General features: G+C 53.3%; 6 protein-coding genes across 6 annotated transcripts; 3 read left to right on the top strand and 3 right to left on the bottom strand.

The window, feature by feature from the left end:
• Window positions 1-1,479: 1,479 nt before the first annotated feature.
• Window positions 1,480-2,936, top strand: COL26b_000226 (uncharacterized protein; the record flags this gene model as incomplete). Its single annotated transcript, XM_053173196.1, has 3 exons — window positions 1,480-1,715; window positions 1,787-2,069; window positions 2,139-2,936. 3 exons carry the CDS (start codon window positions 1,480-1,482, stop codon window positions 2,934-2,936), a joined length of 1,317 nt encoding a protein of 438 aa, XP_053042902.1.
• Window positions 2,937-3,513: 577 nt separating this feature from the next.
• On the bottom strand, window positions 3,514-4,844 carry COL26b_000225 (uncharacterized protein; the record flags this gene model as incomplete). Its single annotated transcript, XM_053173195.1, has 4 exons — window positions 3,514-4,092; window positions 4,146-4,456; window positions 4,511-4,673; window positions 4,740-4,844. The coding sequence occupies 4 exons, from the start codon at window positions 4,842-4,844 to the stop codon at window positions 3,514-3,516; spliced, it is 1,158 nt and encodes a 385-aa protein (XP_053042901.1).
• Window positions 4,845-5,309: 465 nt separating this feature from the next.
• Window positions 5,310-8,120, top strand: COL26b_000224 (uncharacterized protein; the record flags this gene model as incomplete). The annotated part of the gene is made up of 3 exons (XM_053173194.1): window positions 5,310-5,327; window positions 5,388-5,500; window positions 5,570-8,120. The coding sequence occupies 3 exons, from the start codon at window positions 5,310-5,312 to the stop codon at window positions 8,118-8,120; spliced, it is 2,682 nt and encodes an 893-aa protein (XP_053042900.1).
• Window positions 8,121-8,592: 472 nt separating this feature from the next.
• On the bottom strand, window positions 8,593-9,856 carry COL26b_000223 (uncharacterized protein; the record flags this gene model as incomplete). The annotated part of the gene is made up of 3 exons (XM_053173193.1): window positions 8,593-8,830; window positions 8,882-9,597; window positions 9,743-9,856. 3 exons carry the CDS (start codon window positions 9,854-9,856, stop codon window positions 8,593-8,595), a joined length of 1,068 nt encoding a protein of 355 aa, XP_053042899.1.
• A 2,148-nt stretch (window positions 9,857-12,004) lies between these two features.
• On the top strand, window positions 12,005-13,572 carry COL26b_000222 (uncharacterized protein; the record flags this gene model as incomplete). Its single annotated transcript, XM_053173192.1, has 4 exons — window positions 12,005-12,557; window positions 12,606-12,714; window positions 12,770-13,152; window positions 13,217-13,572. 4 exons carry the CDS (start codon window positions 12,005-12,007, stop codon window positions 13,570-13,572), a joined length of 1,401 nt encoding a protein of 466 aa, XP_053042898.1.
• An 889-nt stretch (window positions 13,573-14,461) lies between these two features.
• COL26b_000221 (uncharacterized protein) lies at window positions 14,462-15,105 on the bottom strand (the record flags this gene model as incomplete). Its single annotated transcript, XM_053173191.1, has 2 exons — window positions 14,462-14,706; window positions 14,760-15,105. The coding sequence occupies 2 exons, from the start codon at window positions 15,103-15,105 to the stop codon at window positions 14,462-14,464; spliced, it is 591 nt and encodes a 196-aa protein (XP_053042897.1).
• Window positions 15,106-16,730: the final 1,625 nt, after the last annotated feature.

Genomic DNA, 16,730 nt, shown 5'->3' with positions numbered 1-16,730 from the left:
TTGGGTCCTCAACCCGAACGCAGACCTCAGACGATATCTCCAACTCATTCATGACTAAGTGCACAGGCGTTCGATAACCTCACCTTAGCTTAGCTTTCCGAGTGCACAAGAGCTGTCAATGCGAACCCCGACACTTCGGCCGAATTCAATGCTGCCTCTGTCTAAGCAACAGCTTACCATCTGGCACACCCTGACTCTTCGACGTGCGCCTTCCCACAGCATTGGATGCACGTAAGCTCTTACACCGAACATCGTTGGCGACGCTATTCTTTCCATCACGGGATCCTCTGGAGGCCAGCTCTGCAACTGTATAAACCTTACATGATATATGGGAGACGGTGCAGATGAGATCCAAGACGAGATCAGATGCGGCAGCCCACTTCAAAACTGCCCATTGCGGAACCCCTCCCGTCTGGAGGCTGCCGGTCAGTTACAAATGTCACATCAACTACATCTGCCTCATGATTGGCAGCACAGCCGAGTAGAGATCCCGAGGCAATGCCTATTTCTCCCTCAGCGAACCCAACCATCGACTGCTTCCATCCCATCGCTCTTTCGCCCATGGTGTGATCCGGAAAAATAGGCCTCATACAGGTCCAGTGCAACCAGCTCATCAGGTCCGCGGTTAGCAGGAAAGAACCTCGTCTCAGTACGTCTTCGAAACAAGACAAGGTTGAGCCTTGTCACAGGGAAACAAACATCTGCCCACAAGCATCTTGAACATGTGAAGACCTCTTCTTGCCTGGCTTGACTACCTATCAAGACATCGACATCATCTCCTCTCGTGCTGGACAAGCGCCCAATGCCTGAAACGGCGCCTCACTCTACCTCTTTCGATCAAGATGTGATTCTTCCCCTTGACCGAGCTGACATGTCTGGAAATCCGGTCTGTCAGGCGGGAGAAACGCACCTCCAAACAGCTCGTGCAGGGGCTCCATCCCGCCCCCTCGGCCCAATCACGAACCGCCGCTACTACGCTAGACCAGGGATGCCCGTTACGGCAGTCCGCAGCGTGGTGCGCCGATTCCGCAGTGTGGGGTACCCGTTCCAGACCCTGCCAGTGCCTGCCCCAGGGTATCATTCAGCGGCCATTTCCTGCTGCGAGAGTCATCCAATCCGTCCACCACTTTTCAGGCCCCGTCCCCGGGAGACCACCAGACCATGAGCTTCAACAGCTGCCCAACCGTCCCTCGAAGATCCTAAAATTCGCTCATATACCCCTTCGCCCGACCCTCCTACAGGTCCAGCTTTCCTCCCGCACCTGGAGTTCCGACAGCTCCTACAGCAGCTTCTGCTTGCTCCCTGCGCCGACGACTTTTTCCCAGAGATACTCCCCGCGCATGGAATCGACGGCATGGTTTCAATCGCATTGCGGCATGCCAGCCATGCCAGTCGACGATGCGGACTGACAGCAGCCCCGAGGAGGGCATCGCCCGCGGCTAGGAACAAGCTCCTGGATCTCAGCGCCTCGCTGTCGCAATGGCGCCCCATGAGCAGCTCGAATTGGAGACCGGTGTCGGTCCTAGACGAGTGAGTGCGCCGCCAAATCCTTCCGTCGTGTACCTGTCGTCACATGCTGACCCAACCTCCCCCAGATGGGTTGCCAAAGAAGCACGTCCTATTAGTCTGCGCCAACTTATGGTCTTTGGTCGTTCTCTCACGGAATCACGACTTCTCAGCTCTGCAAACTACGTTCGTACGGAGCTGCCAACTAGGTACGTCGTCGCCGCCACCGAGTCATACCGCCTCCGCAGAGTCTAAAAGACTAACTCGACCCCCACGACAGAATCGCCCACCGCATAAGAGATCTGGAGCAGCTTCCCTACGTCGTCGTCGAGAACCCCCACATCAAGGAAGTATACGAGCTCTATCAAAGAGCCTTCGACACCTTTCGCAAGGTCAAGGAGATCAAGAGCCTTGAGGACAATGAGCGCTTCTGCAAGATCATCAGCGGCATGCTGAAGGCGCATCTGACCGTCATTCCAAAACTGTCGATGGGCATTCTCGAATCCAGGGGCTTGATGGATGCCGAAGACTTGGACAAGTTTATGAACACCATCCTCAGATCTGTAAGTTTCATACCCCCCTGCACGGCCGCGCCGACACCCCACGTTGGCACCCTAACATACCCCGTGTAGAGAATCTCCCGTAGAGTCATCGCCGAGCAACACCTCGCCCTAACAGAAACATACCACTCCCCCTGGTTCTCCCCAGGGGCGAAGCTCAACGAGTCAGAGTTCATCGGCGAGATCTTCATAAAATGCATCGCCCGCGACGTGATCGAGCGCTGTAGCCACGCAGTCGAGGCCCTCGCCCGCTCCACGTACGGCCGTGACGTCGAGGTCCCCGAAATCAAGGTCGTGGGCCACCTGGAAGCAAGCTTCCCCTACATCCTCAGCCATCTGGAGTACATCATCGGCGAGCTGCTCCGCAACTCGGTCCAAGCAGTTATCGAGCGCCGCCAGCGTAGTAAAAACCAGAGCGGGCCCGTCCCGCCTATTGAAGTGACCATCTGCGAGGCCCAGCAACATGTCATCATCCGCATCTCAGACCAGGGCGGCGGCATACCCAGAGACGAGCTGCCGTTCCTCTGGTCCTTTAGTAAAGGGCCCCAGAGCGAGCGCCGGCTGGAGAACCTGGGACGGGTCCCTAAACTGGCCGCCACCATGCAAGAGCTGCACGTCACCGACGAGCTGGGCCGCGCGGACTTGAAGACGCCAAATTACGGCAGCTCTCTGTCCTCCATGACTACCCGACCGCCGAACCTGCGTCTCGGCATGGGTCTGCCCCTGAGCAGGGTGTACGCGGAATACTGGGCCGGAAACCTCGAACTACACAGTCTCGAGGGCTACGGCGTAGATGCTTTCCTTCAGATATCGAAGCTTGGCAACAAGAACGAACAACTGACCACCAGAGCATCCATGGATGCTGTGTAGCTTCAGTGTAGAGTAGAAATCATCCTTTCTTTTATTCCATATATGTCAGGGCTAGGCACATGTAAAGATACCAACACGAATGACGACGACGGCGGAACCGGGACATTGCAGGGACGGCGCAGTGTAGTACCTCATTACGAACACGCATTGAATGTTTAGGATTATGGACGCCTTTCTCATTAATTTTGGTATCATGAAAAGGTGAGCTGGATTACATCGTGACTAAGAAACAGGGGGTAACTAAACGGGGAAGAAAGGGGGTAACAGGTTTTGTAAAGAAGAAAACTCCCGACGCATGGCCCATCTCATACCATGTCGTAGGACGTGGCTTTTGTGTGTTGTTTTTTTGATAAGACTCAGGTCGTAGTCATAAAGTCGATCACGGCGTCCAGTACGAACGACCAGATTTAGTGGCATATCCATAAAGATGCGTCTGGAAGACCGGGGACGATGCGGGCCTTTGGTGTCTTCGATCCCCGGAAGCTAAGAGAAGAACAAATGTCGAGAATCCAGCAAGCACCGACTGCCGAGACATAAACCGCTAAAAACTCGAGGCAAAACCTCGCCGTGGACACATTTAGCGGCGGCCGTGGCTGCGGACGGCGCTTCCTTGCATCTGCTCCAGCTCGGTCTCGAGCTGCTTGATCTGGGCGTGGGTCTGCTCGAGGTCCTTGTTGAGGCGGTCGCGCTCGGCAATGAGCTTCTGCTCCCACTGGCGGAAACGCTGCTCCTCGATCTTGACCTGCTCGGTGAAACGCTTGCGCAGCGCCTCCTCCTCCTCCTTGAACTTGGGGTTGTCCAGCTTCCTGGGGCGGGCCTCGCCGAACTTGCGGGTCTCCATTTGCTGAGCGCGGTAGGCCTCGTAGTGAAGTTCCTCGGTGGTGTGGATGAGGTCGAGCATGTGGGTGCGGATGAGGATGGAGCGGAGCTTCTTGAAGTCGCAGTGGTCCTCGTTCTCGACCTCAGCAACACCCCAAGAGTACTGACGACCTTTGACGACGCGGCCGTCGGCGGACTTGACATCCTTCTCGGAACCGATGACGGCGAAGGGCATAGCGGCCATCAAGCTGCGAGCGTGCTGAGCAGCAGCCTCATCGTCCTCCTCGACGGGGGGCTGGTAGATCTTGATGCTCTGAGCCTCGATAACGGCGCGAATCTGTGTTGGAGCACGTCAGTGTTGGTCAGTAGGAAATTATCACAGACACATACGCGCTGCTTGAACTTGGCCAGGTCCGCAGGGCTAAGAGTATCAGCCTTGGCGATGACCGGAATCAGGTTCACTCTCGAGCAGAGTCTCTTCATGACCTCGATGTCGAGGGGCTTCAAGGTGTGGCCGGTGGGGCGGATGAAGTACAAGCAGGCGTGGACACGGAGGTCGATCTTGTCCTGGCGGCGGGGCTGCTGCTCCTGAAGCATGTAAGACTCGTGCTGGTCGTCGAGGAATTCGATGATGGGCATCCACGAGTCGCGGTTGTTGACGTAGTCGCCGAAGCCGGGGGTGTCGATAACGGTCAGGCGGACTATAGCAGGTTAATCGTATGATCCAGACATTGGGGTTCCTGGGAGAACCATACCCTTGAAGAACTTCTCCTCAAGCTCAGCCTTGGTGATCTCGATCTCGACGGTCTTGTCGACCTGCTTCTGGTGACGGCGCTTGTGGTCGGCATAGTTCTTGATGGTCGTGGAGAAGAGGGTGTTGATGAAGGTGGTCTTTCCAAGGCCAGACTCGCCCGCAACCTAGAATGCAATCAGTATCCCGTCCAAGGTCGTCCAGCGAGATGCCTCTCAATAGAATTTTCGTACCATAATAGTAAAGCCAGCTCCTCGCTTGGCGACAATCTTATGCCGCTGGTTGGGAAGGTTGGCGATACCAATCGGTGAAGCGCTCTCGGCGGCGGCGGGGGCCATTTTGGGCGGTATTTGAAGGTTGACTGCTCAAAACACGTTGTTGATGGCTGGTTGGAGCTGTTTGGCCGCGAGTCTCGCAATTGAACACGCGACGGATTTCGTGATGTGGTTGCGGTGTGGGCGTGTTGACAGTTGAGTTGGGGAGGTTTGAGCTTGTGCTTCAGGGGAATCAAAAGGTGCCACCTCCAAATTTCCCTTACGGTCTTCTGGGGTTGTCTGCTGCACATTCATTGGGCACTTGTCCAGGGGACTAATGAAAGGGCCCCCCTTTTCCTGCCAATCAGTCCCCTTTTCCCCTGGTCCGTTCACCCAACAGCGCGCCTTACCTTGATGGGGATAGCCCACGGAGATAAGGATGAATGATTCGCCGACCCCACCAAAAAAAGTCCAGTCCCGGCTCAATCGATAAGAAACTTGGAGAGAATTTCTGTAGCTTCAAGGTGAGGAAATGGGTGCCAATTGACAATGAAGACCGATTTCAAGGTACGGTTCGCGTCTTTTCCCGCAAGCGCATGCGATTCTGACCAGGTGTTAAACTTGTAGTTCTCCAACTTGCTCGGCACGGTTTACTGCCAGGGCAACCTGCTCTTCAGCCCCGATGGCACCCATTTGTTCTCCCCCGTAGGGAACAGGGTCACTGTCTTTGATCTTGTGAAGTAGGTGAAGGCTCGCAAAATGTCGCGAATTGGCGCATAAGGCACTGGTATGCTAATTGTGATCTGTAGTAACAAGTCTCACACTCTGCCATTTGCGCATCGAAAGAACATCTCGAGAATCGGCCTGACGCCCCGGGGAAACCTGTTGCTGTCAATCGACGAAGATGGCCAAGCTATCCTGACGAATGTCCTTCGCCGAATCGCCATTTACCGATTCTCCTTCAAGTCAGCTCCCACCACGCTGTCATTTGCCCCATCTGGACGCCACTTTGCCGTTGGATTGGGTCGCAAGATCGAGGTCTGGCACGTTCCATCCACCCCGGACGCCAACGCCGAAGGAGAACTCGAGTTCGCCCCCTTTGTGAAATACCACACCCACACCGGCCACTTTGACGACGTGCGCCACATCGAATGGTCTAGCGATTCGCGATTCTTCCTTAGCACGTCCAAGGATCTGACGGCCAGGATATGGAGTTTGACTCAGGAAGAGGGATTCGTGCCCACGGTGCTCTCCGGTCACAAGCAAGCTGTGATTGGCGCCTGGTTTTCGGAAGACCAGGAGACAATTTACACGGTCAGCAAAGACGGCGCAGTTTTTGACTGGCAGTATGTCGGAAAGCCGGTTCAGGACGAGGACGAGATGGTTGACGTCGACGAGGACGATATGCGCTGGAGGATAGTCAACCGACACTACTTCATGCAGGGCAGCGCGCATGTGCGCTGCGCGACCTTCCACCCCGAGTCCAATCTTTTGGTGGCCGGCTTCTCCAACGGCACCTTTGGCCTGTACGAGATGCCCGACTTCAACATGATCCACAACCTGAACATCTCTCAAAACGACATCGACTTTGTAACGATCAACAAGAGCGGCGAGTGGTTGGCTTTTGGCGCGTCGAAGCTGGGTCAATTATTGGTCTGGGAATGGCAGTCAGAGTCGTACATCCTCAAGCAGCAGGGTCACTTCGATTCCATGAACTCTCTGGTCTACTCGCCCGACGGCCAGCGTATCGTTACGATCGCAGACGACGGCAAGATCAAGGTTTGGGACGTCGAGTCAGGATTCTGCATCGTAACCTTCACAGAGCACACGAGTGGCGTGACAGCCTGCGAGTTCTCCAAGAAGGGCAACGTTCTATTCACATCTAGCTTGGACGGCTCAGTAAGAGCGTGGGATCTCATCAGATATAGAAACTTCAGGACATTTACGGCCCCGACGAGGTTATCATGGTCCTGCATGGCCGTCGACCCCAGCGGCGACGTCGTCGCTGCTGGATCTCTGGACTCTTTCGACATCCACATCTGGTCTGTACAAACAGGTCAGCTCCTGGACCAACTGTCAGGACACGAAGGACCTGTGTCCGCTTTGGCCTTCACGCCAAACGGAGACTCTCTCATCAGTGGCAGCTGGGACCGCACCGCAAGAGTGTGGTCCATCTTCAACCGAACACAAACAAGCGAGCCTCTGCAGCTACAGGCCGATGTGCTCGACATCGCCGTGCGCCCCGACTCGCTGCAGCTTGCCGTCTCAACGCTGGACGGTCAGCTGTCGTTCTGGTCTATCCAGGATGCAGAGCAGGTGTCAGGTGTAGACGGCCGCCGCGATGTCTCTGGTGGTCGCAAGATCACCGACCGCAGGACAGCAGCCAACGTGTCAGGCACAAAGAGCTTCAACACGATTCGATACAGCACAGACGGCAGCTGCTTGCTGGCTGGTGGCAACAGCAAGTACATCTGCCTTTACTCAGTCCACACGATGGTGCTTCTCAAGAAGTTCACCGTCAGCGTCAACCTGTCCCTCTCCGGAACGCAAGAGTTCCTCAACAGCAGGCACCTCACCGAAGCCGGCCCTGACGCCATGCTCGACGACCAAGAGGCCTCCGATCGTGAGGACAGAGTGGACAACACCCTCCCAGGCTCTAAGCGCGGCGACCCTTCCTCGAGGAAGAAGCAGCCCGAAGTCCGCGTCTCCGGCGTCGCCTTTGCGCCTACAGGCACAGCCTTCTGCGCCGCCTCCACAGAGGGCTTGCTGATTTACAGCCTCGACAACCTCCTGCAGTTCGATCCCTTCGACCTGAACATGGAAATCACACCCGCCTCCACCCTCGCCGTCCTCGAAAACGAGAAGGACTACCTCAAGGCCCTGGTCATGGCCTTCCGCCTCAACGAGGCCGGTCTGATCAAGCGTGTGTTCCTCTCAATACCGCACAGCGATATCGCCCTCGTTGTTGAGGACACGCCAATCGTCTACGTCCCGAGGTTACTCCGCTTCGTGGCTGCGCAAACAGAGGAGACGCCGCACATTGAGTTCTGTCTGCTCTGGGTCAAGGCGCTGGTCGATAAGCACGGTGCCTGGCTCACGCAGCACCGAGGCAAGGTCGATGTTGAGCTGCGTGTTGTTTCGAGAGCTGTCGCACGAATGAGGGACGAGATTAGGAGGCTTGCGGACGACAACGTGTATATGGTGGATTACCTGCTTGGCCAGGCCAGTGAGAAGGAGTCGAGCGGTGTGAAGATGCTGGATCTTGCGGCCTACGACGCACCCAGCAAGACTTTGGCGATTGGAGACGCGGAGGATGGCAAGAGCGAGTCTGATGGTGAGGGTTGGATTGGTATGGATTAGATAATGGGCTGGAATAGATAAAATTACAATGTATACCCCGTTTTTACAATTTCCGGCATCCTACATCCTCGGTGATATCTTTCAGTGCCCGGCCGGCACCGAATATCCTGTGCAGTGGCGTTATCGGCATATCGTATTTGGTTACAGTTTCGAGGAGTCCCGAGAGGGCACGTCCTAAATAAGTCAGTCACAAAGGTCGAGGATCTCAGTTCGACTACTCACCTTCCACGCCTCGTCCAGGCCAGTCGATCGAACCCATTTCGTGCCAGAGTGTTCCGTACCGTCCAGAACTGAGTAATGCAGCTTGAGCCACTCATCGTCATTCTTGATCCTGATCCATCGCTTATTGCTGTATTTTTGGGATAGCTCCTGACAAATTCCGAGTGCTCGTATCACTTTGATGGTGTGTCCATCATCAGACTGGTGGTGAAATCTGGGGAGAAGATCTGTCTTGATGTAAGCATGCTTTCTCTCATTGACTTGAGCGACTGAAGTAACCTGTAGGCTTGGAGACGAGGTGCTTGTTCTGGTCCTTGTCCTTCGGCCTGTACGAGCTGATCGCGTCGGCGCGGATCTGCGGACTACCGCGCGCCGCGTACTGGACGAGGTCCATACGGATTTTGTGTTCCAGCATCCGAATCTTGTTCTCTGTGGAGATCCAAGATTTGGAGTTGAAGCAGAGGAAGATTGGCGATGCGTTGACGTGGTGGCTGTCCAACCATTAGCGGCGCTCAACTTCTCAAAGAACCCCGAATACTTACATCAAGAAGAAGTCCCATCTGGTCTCCTTTCCAGGCTTTATTGCTGCAGTCCCAGCAACATAGCAACTCGCGTGGAACATCTCTGCGGTCCTCTCATCAAGTTCCTCAGGCAAGACCTTTACCTTGCTCACAATCTCCATCATCTCACCTGGCGCACGCTTGAGAACCCCGTCAAAAACCTTGTTCGAATCCTTCATCTGTACCGAGTTCACCAACTTCTCCCTCCCTCTAATCTCCTCGATCAAATCCATGACTTCGGGCATCGGCGTCTTCGCATTCTTTGCGTTCTTCTCGGCCTCATTGAAGAATTCACCAAGCTGGTTCTTGTGCACAGAAGCCTCTGCCAGGGCCTCGGCGACGATGGCCGGCTGCTCCCACTCGACGCCGTACATGAGCTGAATGATGGGGTGCAGGAACCCCGCAGACATACGCTGAAACATGTCCTCGGCGCGCGCGTCACCCTTGAAGAGGTACTCGTTAAGCGTCTCCTCCCATCCCTTCTTCTCGATCTCGCGCTGGAAGAAGAGGAGGAAGTCGGGATAGTGCTTCTCCCTGCCGAGATACTTTTGCGCCTTGTCCCAGTCGTGTAGCTCGTCTGCGACGCCGTTGCTGGGGTCCTTGGCTGGACGCTGGTAGTTTGCATTGTCTTTCCATGCGAGTTGGAGAGCATCAGAGTCGGCGCCAGTGCCGTAGAGGGCAAGGAGGTGATGAGGTATCTAACAGGGGGGTGAGAGAGTTTCTACGGTGGGTGAGAGACAACTAACGTGGTTGTGGAATCCTTCAGCGTTGAAGAATACATGGTGCTTCTATGCAATGGTCATTACAAGTCTGATAAGATGAGGTTGTTTATGAGGGCCCTACTTCGAGGTCCTTTTGCAGAAGCTCAGACACCTTATTCGCGGAGGCATCCTGCTGATTGAACTTCCACAACCCAGTGTTTCCAACCGGGACCTTAATGTTGTAAGCCGTCGCCATTTTGATTGCTCTCGTGAAGTTGAAAAAATACGGTCGGTTTCCAATGATGGCAATGTGCTTAGAGATCCTCTTCGGTGCAGGGGATAGTCGCATCTTAGATAAAGATAAGCATCAACCCCGGGGAGGAGCTTCAGGCCGGAACTGAACCTTAATTAAGTACGCACTGCAGCAGGGGCACCTTCGACATGTAACTTCGCCAGCTTACAAATGAGGCACGTAGGAAAGGGGCGAGCGCGATGGATGACATACGATTCGGCTGTGTTCCCATAGGATGGTTAGTAGCGGGTAGGTTGGCAGGGGGTCTGTGATGCCCCTGTTTGAGTTTCCTCCTTGTCAACTACCCCAGATTTTGACGTCATCACCACGCTACGGGGTTGTAAGCGCGAGGCGACCCGTCGATTAGGCTAAGCCGTTTGGAGCCGTTTGGCAATCATTATTCAATTAGATTCACTTATTTGTTCTGGGATATTAGAGCTCGGATGATGTATGTCAGCTCCGATGACCTATCCGGCCTGATCTGGGTCGATCTTGACCTCGGTGCCGCCCGGACAGCGAGGATGTCCGAAAAGGAACAGGATACCGCCGGAAGTCTTGGCGGCGCCGTTTGTAAATCCGACCGATTTACAAGTCCGGCTTCGAGAACTGATGCCAAAACCAAGTTAGAATACCATCAGTGTAACGACGTTGAGTGTCGGTTGGTAAGCTCGGGTGGGGAAATCGTGGAGAAGGCATTCTAGACCCAACTCGGCTCTGGGCGTTCAACGCGAAAGCCGACTAGATGTGGAGTACACGTTCACGAAGTTCGAAAGGGCCCTGACTTCATATATACCGTGGGTGAAATTGTATGTAGTCTGTTCTGACTTTGTTGAACAACATCAGGTTACAAGTCTCACTATTCTGAATAGATATTTGGAAGGACGGAGGGCTACTCTGATCGTGGAGGAATAACCTGGGTGCCTGGGAACTTACAAAACAGCTCCTCCCCTCTCAATGAATAATGGAAAGGCTGCGGATAAACCAGTTGTAACGAGGCTGGTGGCGATCTTCAGATATCCCTTACTGACTCAGATTGCTGGCCAAGGCTTGGCGTTCAAGCCACACGCCTCCCTTGGCCTGCGACTCAAATAAGGCTGCCTCAAGCATCAAGAAGGCCTCTTTGCTGTTTGGCCGCTGCTGGTATCAAAAATAACATCCAAAAAAATAATGCTTCCATGGTCTAAATATAAGAATTCACCACCCAGGTCAAGCTCAAATTCAGCTCCTGACAGCTACAGTGGGTTCACTTAGACGCATGAGATCCTCTATTTTAGACGAGAACTTGCACGAGCTGTCTCATCTGTAGTCTCAGAGCATGATACCATGTAATCACTAAAAAGAAAGAAAGACACGGTCCTTGAAAATACCACTCAGAAAAGTGTCGCCACCCGAAGCACCGGAGAATAAACGCGGTTATGTGTGGCTGGCCATCGAACACAGGCAGTGTCAACAACGTGCCACTCACCCTCATAAGGCTGATCGGTACGGTCTTCGCCTTCACTAAGGAATGGCAGAGCTTACGGACTCATGTAGGATTTTAACCCCTTCTTCTGCGACATCTGGCCTTGGCCTTCGAAGGGATGAGGGGCGAGAGTTGGGTATCAGGCAGCAAGCATTCGCTCCTTTATGGGCTGCCTATCTCCCTCTTTCCCATAGTAATTGGAATTGAACCCATACCAGTCACAAACTTCTGCTTCTGTCGTGACAACCGCTTTCGATGCGCTTATCGATCATCCTTCTGCTGCCATGGCTAGCAGCAGCTCATGGCCAAATCATGTCGGAGCCGCCAGAACTCGCCCGGCGTGACGACGTGCCGCCAATTTCTGACTTCCTACGTCGAGCTTTTGCTTCAGGTTTGTTGTGGGTCAAATTTGATAGCTGGGAGCTAATTTCTCTTCAGCTATCATCATCGGTGACTATCTGTACATAGATGGCGGTGAAGTCGCACAGAACTATGACGGCAAGAATTTGTCCTCGTATTGCACCCCGTCATGGCCAGGTTAGTTCAGCTCATCTTCCCAGTGCAATACAACAAGTCATTGACCTTCTTGTTTAGTGAACTCGACGCTATCGATTAATTTGAAGCAGTCCTGGAATAGCGCGAATGTCACGATGCTTTCTGCCCCTAAGGGCGAAACGCCCAGGATGGAACTCCAGGGCATCTGGCGCGATACAGAGTCCAAGTCATTCTACATCTGGGGCGGGCAAGTTCCGTATTGGAGTAAACCACCGGAAAACGACATCTGGCGTTTCGAGGTTGACGGCAATGGAGGCGGCACCTGGTCAAAGAGGAGTCCGCCCAATCTGGCCGAGCTATACAAACTTGATCGAGCAACAGAGGGTGCTTTTTGCCAGAGCAAAACCACCGGCTACTATTTTGGAGGCTATGCAAACGAGCGAACCGACTTGTCTATTACAGACAAGGACAAGACCCGCAACGTTCCAGGGATTGTGTCCTACGACTTGAAGACTGGCTCGATCAACCATACTACCTTCCAAGGGTCTGGAAACTTTACATTCAAGGGTGGCACCATGGAATATGTGCCCTTTGGGCCGGACGGCTTACTGCTCGCATTGGGAGGGTTTCAAGGAGCACCGACAGAGACCGGCTATGGCAACTGGACAGGCGTAGACTTCACTTCCGTTAATTTATATGATATAAAGGGTGAGTGAAAACATCAAAATCCACGAGTCTCGACTAAACCAATCGTAGCCAAAAAGTGGCACTCCCAGCGTACCACCGGATCGAAGAGCAGCATTCCACCACCAACAGAGAAGTTCTTTACAGTTGGTGTCCAAGGACCTAACAAGACATATGAAATGTGAGCAGGGAATTTCGTCGAAGTCACATGCAGCTCACACGAATGCCCAATTCAGCTTCATCTACGGCGGGCTGGTCATTGGAGAATCGATACGGAATGCCACCGACGACGTATACGTCTTGAGCCTGCCCAGTTTTGTCTTCTTCAAGGCCAACGATCCGCAATCGACCAGACGCCTGGAGCAGGCTTGTGTTGCAACTGGGAGACAGATGATCTCTGTCGGCGGAACAGACGGCCGCGCCTGGCCCTCATCGTTGACAGAAAAAGATCCATGGCCTCAGGGCATCGGCATCTTCGACATGACAGAGATGCGTTGGAGTGATCAATATAACGCAAAGGCGGATGCGTATGAATCTCCCGAGGTAGTTCAGAACTGGTATAGCCAGGGAAATCAGGTGGACTGGTCAAGCGATGAAGTGGAAGCGTTATTCAAAGAGTGTAAGTGAGCATTGACCCAGCAAGGTGAGACTGCAATTAATCTCAAGAGAAGCTTCACTCCCAGATCCTACGAATACGCCAACATCATCTCCAATCGTTGGCGGCTCTGGAAAATCAGGGAAGCCCACGGGTGCCATTGTCGGCGGCGTTGTCGGCGGACTAGCAGGTCTGGCTGTCCTCGCTGGGCTTGCCGCATTCTTGCTCAAGCGAAAGAAGCGGCGCCCGGAGACTCCTGATCCCGCAAACTACACTCCGGTCTCGAAGTTCGGTTCTGTTGGCGGTGCTCACACAGAGCCTGCTATGACCCAGGTCCATGAAGCGAGTACTAACCAACAGTCGATCCCTGTGGAACTGCAGGGTAATCACGGGGTTTCTGAGGCATACTCGCCAACTCCTGTTAGACATGAAATGGCGGCATGAGGTGGCTCACAAAAGTTGACGTGGGAATCCAAGGCTGAGTTATTCGATTAGACGCAAATTTACACATTTGCGAAGGACACATGGTATTTGGGAAGCAAGGAACCCGATTTCCTGGATAGTGTCAGACACAGTCAAGGGAAACCGGTCGTACTCGCTTCCACTTGACGACCCAACTTGATCACTGGTGGTTCATGTTTCAGCTTATTAAGATGCCCTTCGAGTGCATCCAACCTGATTCGATTCTCATGTAAGCGTCATCGCTAGGAGTAACCAAGCCTGCGGTAAGTTGCAAAGTTTCCGTAGTGTTCCTATTCGGTTGTGAGACGAGGCAAGCCCTCGAGGTGACAAGGATTGGACTCAGAAGCAAATTGTGTAATTTCACTTAAAGTTCCATGTACTACTTCAACGCTTGAATCATGATATATGATCTCTTTGCTGCAAAAGCGCCAGGATCGCAGACTGTGACCCGGGACAGTCATGAATCCACGACATAACATTCAATGGTAGTGTTCAACCCCTAAGATCAAGTGCTCGCCTTGCTGGTCAAGAATGCGACCAGAACGGCAAGGTAGGCTGAAAGACCAAGCAGAATTGTCTCAGTCTGGATATTCTCCAACCATACCAACACAATGGAAACAAGACCAGAGAATGCAAGGACAATGCCGGCTGCCGTTTGGATACTTAGGTTAGGAAGGAAGCCTAGCAACGCCACTGGAAGCAGCAAGAGAATCGCGCAAAACCAGATGAGAACAGCGCGGAAGAGGAATACCACGGCGGCGTAATAAAGGCTCTTGGCGTTCTTTTCTTGCCTTGCACTTCTATCTTGCAGTATGTTCTGTGCCCAGTCAGACCAAGGAATCTTCAATTGCAGTTTACCCGCCGCAGGGAATTAGAGCAGTGGAGGGAGATTACTCACGGTGAAGGAAGAGTCCGGGATCTTGTAAAACAGGCTCTCGAATGCGAGCCGCAGCTTATCTGGTCGTGTGCTGATGAAGTCGTTTACATAGCATAGGTACTTCATTTCATCTTGACCAAGGTAGCCATCGTTCCGAACTTTGTCGTACCTTAACTTATGTTCTGCGTCGCCGACCTCGTAGAGAGCTGCTATAGCTTTCTCATTTAGCAATGCCTGTTCTACTTTTGTTAGTGAGAGTAACACAAGTCAAGAAGTCGGATAGAAAACTTACGGTAGCGCGCAAGATTCTCGAATATTGCTTCTATCTTCTGATTACGAGGATCAGGCTCTTCGTCCGACTGTGTAGGGTGTTGGTTCGGCTGCCCCTGGACACCTTCTCCGTTGGCTATTTGCCAATCCATCTCGAGAAGCTGGTCTTCCATGCGAGTGATCTTCTGCTCGTAGTACAGGAGGCAACGGTTCCCGAGGTAGCTGAATTTGCGGTGGATCGCTATGTTGACTGATTCATCCTGTTCGGCGGCGAGGCGCGCCCAGCCCTCTGGATAGCGCTCGACTTTCAAGAAGTTAGCGCGACCGATGGCGAGACCATGAGACTCCGTAACGAAATGACTTACCATTATGACGGTATATCTTGGCGTGTACACCGCTGGGGATCTGCTGATTTGGATCTGGAATGGTCAGGCTTCCGCGGACGTGTAAGGAGCACCTAGAATTCGTACGATGAACAGATGGAGAATGCCTCTGGAAGTTGAGAAACCCGGGTAAGTTGCTTCCAAGTACACCCGAGCCGCCCCTATTCGGTCTGCTGGGAGGCGTTGCCGATGATTGCCCGCTGTGGCTGTTCAACCCAGCTTCGAGGTTGATCGGACGCGAACCATACATTGTTAACTCAGGAAACGGAATATTGTGAAAGAAAAAGATGCTGCAGATCCAAAGAAGGTTGTGAAACGGGCTCCATATTGTAGAAAACGGCCTTGGTGCAGCAAAGCCGACCAAGATGTGTTCGGACTACGGACATGGCGAGGCTCTCGTCAAGAGAGACAGAAATGTTGGTCTTTGGACCCCAAAGAGAACACACGAGGGTGTAGGGCGAAGAAATGTAAGCGGATGACCAAGTATATTGCGCCGCTCAACTCTGAACCTTAAGCAGTCCACTGACAACTCGAGAATAGAAAAATGGACCGCGGCGGTCTGGAATGGTGTGATAGCTTTTCCCCCTGACTGGCTGCCTGGTCTATGCTGTCGCGTTTTCCATAAGGGCGCTCTTCAGAAGACCGGTGATGCCTCGATTCAATTACTGGCAGTGCGAGAGGAGTAAATCGCACCGAATGAGGATTCCTTGTAGATACCGAGAATCTTTCGGGAAAGACTTTGATGAATGCTGGAGCGAAACGGACCTACGGCTTAGAGCAAGTAGACATGGCGATGTAGGCGAAGCTGAAAATTTGGAAGAATGGCGGTAAGAATCATAGGGCACTGGAGGCTGCAAGTCATCTTGCAGGCGCCGCTGCTATGTCCGCAGTCCACCTGCAGGCTTCGTGGTGCCCATCATGCACGGGATCTCCAGCGCATAGGGCAGCATTCTCACCGGTTGTTCAAGGCCGGCGCTTGTGTGAAGCGCGTCCAACACACCGGTCTTCAAGGCTGTCTTAGGCGCCATCTGTAAGACATCCTTTCGCGGGGGGAAATGCCCAATCGTCAGCGGGCCTTACTTGCTTGTTGGTATAGTGAGGTCTCCAGTGGTCTGCTCCAATGCAGTTGAAACCAGTCGTCTTTTTGAGCCGGAAGGGGCCACTTGAGTATGCAAATATTGACGCTGCTTTGGACATGCTCGGCTTAGCCTGATGAATAAGAAAGGAAAACATGGATAAACTTCTGAGGGACGAAGGGAAGAGTGTCCAGGAACATCGACAATAAGCAGGAAGGGCAAAGCTACCCAATGCCAGTTGCCTCCAGAAAATCGTCATGCATGATACGAGAGGTAGCATCTGTTGGTCCTAAGACCACAAAAGGGGGTAAGTGCCAGCTCGATGGTTGATATGAATGCGGTATAAAGTCCGTTGCGAGCACAGAAAAAGAATGGAGTCCAACTCCAAAGGAGGGGGAAGGGGGTACGGGTATCCATTACCTTGCATTCATCTGCCAATGACACCCAGAAGCCATCACACAACTTCATGCCCAACAGGAACGTTACACAGTTCTTCTAGTCAGGCAGGTGATGACGGTGTCTGACGCAAGGCCA

This window comes from Colletotrichum chrysophilum (assembly GCF_026319265.1).
Source record: "Colletotrichum chrysophilum strain AFK26 chromosome Unknown scaffold_1, whole genome shotgun sequence".
NCBI lineage: Eukaryota > Fungi > Ascomycota > Sordariomycetes > Glomerellales > Glomerellaceae > Colletotrichum > Colletotrichum chrysophilum.
The sequence above is the reverse complement of the archived record's forward strand: the minus strand, read 5'-3'. Positions and strand labels throughout refer to the sequence as shown.